The sequence below is a fragment of the Buteo buteo genome, chromosome 13 (assembly GCF_964188355.1).
Source record: "Buteo buteo chromosome 13, bButBut1.hap1.1, whole genome shotgun sequence".
NCBI lineage: Eukaryota > Metazoa > Chordata > Aves > Accipitriformes > Accipitridae > Buteo > Buteo buteo.
This window is the reverse complement of record NC_134183.1, coordinates 1,544,210-1,551,741: the sequence shown is the minus strand read 5'-3', so window position 1 is coordinate 1,551,741 and position 7,532 is coordinate 1,544,210. Positions and strand designations below refer to the sequence as shown.

The following is a 7,532-nucleotide window of genomic DNA, read 5'->3' as shown; positions in this document are numbered from 1 at the left end:
CCCCGGCTTGGCACAGCTCCGGCACTGCTCGGGGTCCAGCCTGGTGCCGGACCCTGGCGTTACCGTACTCGCCCAGCTTTCTCCCACCCTCACAGCCAGCCCAGCCTGGAGCTGTGTTCCCAGCCGGGGCCCTCTTGGCGGTCAGGAGGCTGTTGTAGGGGGCAAGGGGGCTGTGCCCCCCCACCAGGCAACAGCCAGGGTCCCAAGGGGACCCCAGCTTCAGCCCCAAAATCCAGGGCGGCTTGCTTGCCCCGTACCACCCCCCCCCCCCCACCCCCCCCCCCCCAGCTGCTGGTTGCTTCTCCCACGGCACCCAGTTGGCAAGTCACTGATGGCAATTATTGCTTTATTTAAGTAAGTGTTTTATTTAAGCTCCAACCTGGCCTGTAACATCCCCCCCACCTCTCTTTCTTGCAAGCTCTTTGCTTACGCTTTGCAGCTGGGGGGGGGCCAGCCCCCCCATGGTGGCCGATAGCATGGGGCGCAGCACCCATCGGTGCTGGTGGTATGCTGCCTGTGCAGGAGTGGGACGCGCTGGCAGGGGGGGTGGTGGGCTGCCAGGGATGCCCCCACCCTGCTGCCACCCCTGCCCTGTGCCCCCCACCCTGCCTGCATTGTGGGGGGCTTGCTCGGCACTGCAAGGGGGGGTTGTCCCTCGACCCCCCCACCCCCAGGTGTCCCCCACTCCCCCCTCGCACCCAGGGCGGTGGGATGCTGGTCCTGGCCCCCCACCCTCATTCCTTCCCCCCCCAGCCCCCCCAGCAGCCCGGGTTTGGTCTATGGCGCCGCAGGTCCCTGCCTCTGGAGGGCAGCATGAGGACAGAGCTGTGTCTTGGATATTTTTTTTAATAGAAAGGCTATTATTACATTGTCTATTTTATCAATACGGGTCATAATTGCTGTATTTTTTATCAGTGCTGATTTCCATACAGCTCCCAGCATGTGTGTCAAATATCATCGGGCCAATAATAAAGTTTTTAAAATATCTTAAGCCGTTTCCTGCCCAGATCATTGCCTGGCACGCAGGCAGCTGCCAGCTCTTGCCCGGTGCGGGCCGGACGCTGTGCATCAGCCCGGGGCTGGGACCAGGGCTGCTCGGGATGGAGACCAGCGATGCTCCGGGGTCAGGCAGATGCCTCCAGCCAAGGAAAACACAGGGGGTGGGAAGGGTGGGGTGGGGGTGGGGATTTTATTGCTCATAAATTACTTTTTCTCATAAAAAATTATTTCAGGTTACATCTTGCAGGTGCCATCAAGCCAGGAGGTGCAGCGAAGCCTCAGGGGCTGGCTGGAGCCCGGGGTGGCTGCCCCGGGGGGTCCCGGGTGGGCGGCAGCCCCCGGCACAGGGCTGGAAGAGGACAACGCCAGTCCGGTGACCAAGGGGACCCCGGGCTGTGACACCCCCCCCCCCCCAAAGCCCTCTGCCACCCACCACCCTGCACCCCAGCAAAGCCCTTCCCCTCGCCCCTGCCCTGTCTGGCCCCACATCCATCTGCTCCAGCCCTGGGAGAGGAAGAAGCAGCACATGGACCAGAGACCCAGCCAGCCCTTTCGCACAGCCAAAACCCCGGGCGGTGGCAGGAGAAGCCGCTTTTTCCTGTGGCGGAGCCGCAAAAACCATCGGAGGGGACACGGCAGCGATGAGCCATCACATCTGCCTGGGAAAGAGCCCTGCCTGCATGGAAACCCACAGGCAGCGACCCACGCGCCCGGGGCTCTCTGTGCTCAGCAAAGCACCCACTGAACAGGCTGCGGTGCACTAGTGATTAAAAGTGCAAAATGACAAATACAACGGAAAAGGCAAAAAAAACCCTCTGAGGGCGCTGCCCTCCCCACGCTGCCTGGCGCGCAACCGCTCGCCCACGGGAGACATGGTTCCTGCTTGGAAAACCACTTCTCCCTGTTCCCGTAGCAGGGATGCAACCCCCGTGCTGGCTCGGGGCAAGCGGCAGCTGGGAGCTGTGGGAACAGCCCAGGAGCCTGCTTGCTCGTGGGCACACACCCCAGCAATAAGCTTAGCAAGTGTGTGTGTGTGTATATATATATATTTATCTATATCTATCTCTCTCTCTCATGCAGCCCTAGTAATAGAGGAAGAGCAAAGAGCCAAGCAAGAGGTCTGGATGGGAGAGCCTGTCTGAGGGGAGCAGGGTGCCCCTTCAACCGCTGGGCACCCCCAGGCACCTCAAGGCACGCTTAAACAGAGCCCTTACCTCCAGCAGTATTTTTTCTCTAGCTTATATTTTACAGCAGTACCGTAATACCCTACTATACACAGAGACCTGGCGCTGCAGGAGCTCTGGGAGCGGAGCCGCCCCTGTCCCCGTCCCGGCGGGGTCTGCAGTGCCAGCACCCCACTGCCAGCATCCCACCGCCTCCCAGCATCCCACCGCCTCCCAGCCTGGGGCACGCAGCTGGGGTCTTGCAGGGGCCTGGGAGCTGCCTACGGCTCCCACCACCCCTTTGGCTTCCACAGGGGATCCCGGCTATCCTGCCTGTCCCAGGGGTCCCTCCCAGCCAGGCAGTGGGAGAAACATCTCCCCTCTGCCATCATTGCTCTACCCTGTGCGAGCCTGAAGCACAGCTCGCCACTGGAGAGCTGTTTTCCAGCTGAGGCCTTTTTCCCAACCATGGCAAGCTGCTGCTAAGCCTAGAAGCAAACCTGGCTACGGGACATGCTGGGAGTGCGTGTGGGGGGGCTGCCATCGCGCTAATTCTGCGCAGTCAAAGGACGGGCTACACGGCGGCGGTTTAACCCTCTGCCACCGAGAGGAATAAGCTGGGTCTAGAGAAGAGAGAACTAGGGCACTAGCTTTAGCCTTTGGCTTTCGAAGCAGCAGGATTAAATAAACTCTGCCTAAAAATGAAGTCCTGGAAAGCCGGACATGCAGCGGCGAGGAGGAGGTGGCGAGTGCCGCGCGGCACGGCAGGTGCCAGCGCTGCCGGATCAGCTGATGAGCGGAGCCGAGCGGTCGTTCGTCACCGTTGGCTTCAGCTGGACGTTGGCAAAGGGGTTTCTGCAGAGAAAGAGGAAGGCAGAGTTTAGCAGGAGGGATGGCGGCAGCGGGTCCTGTGAGGACGGGGCACCGGCACAGCGAGCGACAATCTGGTGAGACCTCAAAAAGCTTTGGCTGCAGAGCCGAGGTGGCTCCGCTGGGCACGCTTCAAGGCTAAACCCAAGCCCGAGTGGGGCGGCCAGGGAGTCCGGAGCCGCCAGCCCCATCCCCTACACCCGCCCGGGTTCAGCAGGATTTGGGAAGGGGTTAAGCTAGAGCTGCTCTGCCCTGCAGAGCCCTTGTGCCGAGCTGCCCCTCGCTCATCTACTTCTCTCACAGTTAAAGCAGTGGTGGATGTAAGAGATGAGCCGGCAAGGGCTGCTGCATGCTGGATGTTCTCCTACCTTGCTTTCCAGCCAGCCTAAAGCTGGGGCTGCCAAGGAGGGGAGGAGGGGGACCAGGGCTGGAAAAGCTGCTCCAGCCTGGACTCGAGCTATTCCCACGTGTGGGAGCACCCCGAGATCACCCGGCTCTGCACCTCGCTGCTATGGGGGAGCAGGGGGTTACAGCTCCTACATCCCATCTGCCAAGGGAAGCGCGGGGATACCCAGGCAAGAGCAGAGCTTGCAGCTCTGTGCTGTGCTGGCTGGGGAGCCTTTGGAGAAGCCAAATGATGGAGAGGCAGAGCATGGGGAGAGAGGAAGGGCACATGGATGAGCTGGCTAGGCAGGAGGAGCTCGGCTCCTGGCAAGCCAGCCTCGGCCACCCTGAGGAACGGCAACGTCCCACAGCCAGAGCCGTGACAGCCGGGCTCAGCCGGGCTTTACCTACCTGGGGCGTCCCCAGCGCCGTCCCGCTGCCACCGGCACTTGCCGGCTACGGGCAGGAGGTAACTCCCGTGGGGTGCAGGCAGCCACGGGGGTACTGTCGGCTGCCGGCGGTGCACGGCCACCCTGGGCTGCCCTGAGCCATTGGGTCTAAACCTGCTGCCTGGCCAGCCCCCAGCCCTCCCCAGGGAGCTGCACAAACCCTCGCCTTTCTGCAACAGAAGCAATGGCCACGCAACCTGCGGCAGCGAGACCCGCTTGGCCCCTGGCACTGCCACGGTCCTGCACGCCGGGTGACACGGCTGGGCCACCAGCAGGTCCCCAGGGCTCGGTCCCCTCAGCCCCCCGGGAAAGGCACTCGCTGCCTCCCCCGGCCCCTCTCCCCCGCCATCCCTCACCTCTCCAAGCACGCTTTTGCTTTCCTCAAAAGATAAATGGCTTTTGCTTAAAAATAGGGTAATTAATTTCCCACCTAATTAATGCAGATTCTTAGATCACTTTTCCCTCCAGGATGCCAAAATAGATTCTCAGGACTGGAGGGAGAGGAAAGGTTGCTTTGATGAGTCACCAGGGCTTATTATTTAACTATTTTTGCTCTGGCAGAGAAGAGCCATTGGGACTGGAGCCCACAGCTCTGGCAGCCGCAGGAAAACCAGCTCACAGATCAAAGAGAAACAGGGAAGGGGCTCTCCTGGGCTCTGCAATACCGGCGAGGGGGGGTCTCTGCTCCTGGGACAACTCCTCCATCCCTGCCCTGGGGCCACGGCTGGGGTCGGGACGAGGAGGCTCCCGAGACGCTTCCCCAGGGCGGTCTACAAGCAAAAGAAGCTGCTCAAAAAACTTGAAATTAGTGCAGATCTGCTCTGTCCCATGGGAGAGGGCTAGGGATGGCGATGCAGCGACCAGGCGCTGGTGGGACAGCAGACACCGGAGACCTACAACCAAAGAGACTGGTTATGGGGAGCAGGGGAAGCGGCAGGAGCAGGAGCAGCAGCTCAGCTTCCCCGGGGAAAAGCGTGGCAGCCCCAGCGGGCCGCCCGGCATGGCGGTGGTGCGAGGAGCCGTGCAGATGCAGAGCGATTAGACCGGGAGCTCCCGCCACCGGGACGGGGGACAAGCGGTGACCAAGGGAGGGGACGCGCTCGGCCGGGTGCAGGGGGGAAGCAGAGCGGTGGCACCGTCCCCACGCAGCCCCACGGCTGTCACCCGCTGCCCAGCACCAGCACACCCAGGGCTCGGCCCCCCCCGAGACCGTCAACTTACTAACTACGGGCAGGGGCACCTCAAAACCTGGCCACTTCAACATCGGGGCTGCAAGGGAAAGAGAAGGCAGGTTGGAGGACACCGGGATGCGCTCCGACCCCTTGATGGGAACAGAAGGTGTTGGTTAAGGAGAGGAACCGGGCTACGAGCCAGCGGCCACCCCGGTGCAAGAGCCCACCGAGCCCGCCGGCTGCACCGCACGCAGCGCCTCCGGGCAGAGGAAGCAGGAGGAAAAAAGAAGAAAAAGGAGGAAAAGTTGTGTTTATTGAGTTGCTGGTGCTGCCCGCCGGCTCCCTGCGAGGAGGGGAAGGAAGGGCATGGCCAGCCGGGCCGCCGGGAGCCACCTGCGGAGAGGAGAGGCCGGGCATGGTGGGGGCTACGGAAGGGAGGGGGGCGGCTTCCTTCCCCCCCAGCCCCGGCCATCGCCGCTTTCCCACCGCCGCCGGGCCAGGAAAGCGCAGCCGCAGCCTCGGCATGCAGCAAGCAGCAGCAGCAGCATCCCCTCAAGACGCACAGGGAGGAGGGACCCGGCCCTTAAACAGTTTTAGCTGCTCCCGCTCAGCAAAGCTGTTTAAAGTCTGCAGGGGCTGAGCGCAGGCAGGCAGTAACCCAGGGTCTCCCACAGCTACGTAAATGCCGAGGGGATGGAGAAGGGAAAAAGAAAAAAAAAAAAAGGCATGGCAATGTGCAATGGGCGATGCAGGTGGCGATGGGCAGCACACAGGCACGGCAGCCGAAAAAGACACCGAGGCCCAGCTCAATGCAATAAATAAAACTTTTATTCAAACAATAACTCAGTACAGGGCACATTTCTCTCTGACTTTTAAAAAAGGTTTTTCAGCACTTTACAATCTCCATACAGGCTTTGCTAGGCTGGGTGGTTTTTTTTTCCCCCTCTACAGTCATTCATTCAGCATGAAATATCCTGGGTTAAAAATCTTTAGCAAAATTAGGACATCGATGCAGGAGGGTCTTGTTACAATATGCCCATAGGCAAGTATATAAAACAAAAACTTTTCTGTGTGTGTGTGTCTGTATTGCCAGCAATGTCCTAGTAAACAGGCAATGTAAGAGGTTTTAAAAATCACATCAGAAAAAGAAAGCGTGTACAGCTCTGCGGTGGAGACGGCCACGGGCACTGGAAGGGCTACGGCCGGGCTCAGCTGTGGGAGCGGGACCCCGAGTGCCAACCCAACGCCGGGGTGGGAGACCCCTGGGTGCTGCCGAGCCCCCCCGGCACAGCACGGGGGCTGCCTCGCTCAAGCCCGGTTTAGGGACGCGAGCACGTCCTCGAACAGCTCCGCACCAGCCCCCAGCGCTAACGTGAGGTAACAATACCTTGCTACAAAAAAATATATATATATATTTATAAAACAACCAGGAGTAACCCTTCCAGGGGGGCTGCTGGCTGCGCCCACAGCCAGCAGGACCCCCAGCCGAGAAGCAGCCCTTTCCCTGGAGCGGGAGCTCTGCGCTATCCGCTTCTCCCAAAGCCACCGCAGCGGGTGGTTGGATGGAAGCGGATCAGGCCGAGGGGGGAGGCGCGGGGCCGCTGCCCCCCGCGGGAACGGCATCCCGGGCACGGGCATCCCGGATGCTCGGTAACAGTACGGACACCAGAGACCATGCATATTTTGTTCCAGTCTGGGAGGTTTTGTCCAGGCTCGTGCGAGGCGGCTGGCGTGCAGCCCCAGAGGAGGGATAGTGCATCGCTAACATTCACACAGGAGTACAAAAACTAGGTCCCACTAAAGTGTAAACTGCATCCAGGCTGCTTCAAAGCGAGCACAGACCGATCGGCAGTTTCTGCTCTGAAAAGGCTTCAGAAACAAGGGCACTGTGAACACCAGGGAGGGGTGGAGAAGCACCATGGTTTCCTTGAAGATCACAAGAGTTTAAAATCCAAAAGAAGTAGAGAAAGAGAAACGAAGGGGAAAGAAAAAAAGGGGGGAAAGAAGCAGAAAGCTCTTCCAAGCAGCAAGGGGCCGCCGCTAGCCAAGGTGTCCTCACACCGTTGATACCAAACTGCCACTGCCGCTGCGGAACAAAGCACAGGAGACTGCCAGAGTGGCCGGGATCGCCGGCGCGCGCCGCGAGGCAGCACCGTGCCCAGGAGCCCGGCTCCCCGGCGCGGTGCCACGGGGACCAGCAGCAGCACCCCCACCGCGGTGAGCTTGACCCCCGGCCTGTCACCGCTTCGCTCGCAGCCCGTGCCTGTGGGTTTGGGGTTTAAACCCCAAAGCAAGATGGGGCAAGCTCCAAGGCAGAGGGAACGGGGATGGAGGAGCTGCCCGGTGGGAGAAGGTGCCGGGGAAAAGACCCCGAGAGCGTGCGCTCTCCGTGGCCTCGCTATCCGGGCGCAAGCCCCAGAGAGGAGGCTGGGGAGACGCGACTCTTTCTGGAAAAGCGCAAGGGGTGCGAGGTCGGGGACGGCAGGGGCTGGCCC

General features: G+C 60.9%; 1 protein-coding gene across 6 annotated transcripts in view; it reads right to left on the bottom strand.

Annotated features, from left to right (window-relative positions):
• Positions 1-828: 828 nt before the first annotated feature.
• Positions 829-7,532, bottom strand: part of BAIAP2 (BAR/IMD domain containing adaptor protein 2) — a 49,700-nt gene continuing 42,996 nt past the window's right edge. For 3 of the 6 annotated variants that reach the window (XM_075044180.1, XM_075044175.1, XM_075044178.1), the window contains one exon: positions 829-3,017. In XM_075044180.1, coding sequence (XP_074900281.1) covers positions 2,948-3,017 — 70 coding nt within the window. In that variant the 3' untranslated portion in view covers positions 829-2,947. Of the gene's footprint in view, positions 3,018-5,086; positions 5,135-5,843; positions 7,124-7,532 lie in introns of those variants that run through there. The other 3 variants (XM_075044176.1, XM_075044179.1, XM_075044177.1) reach the window with 2 other exon arrangements.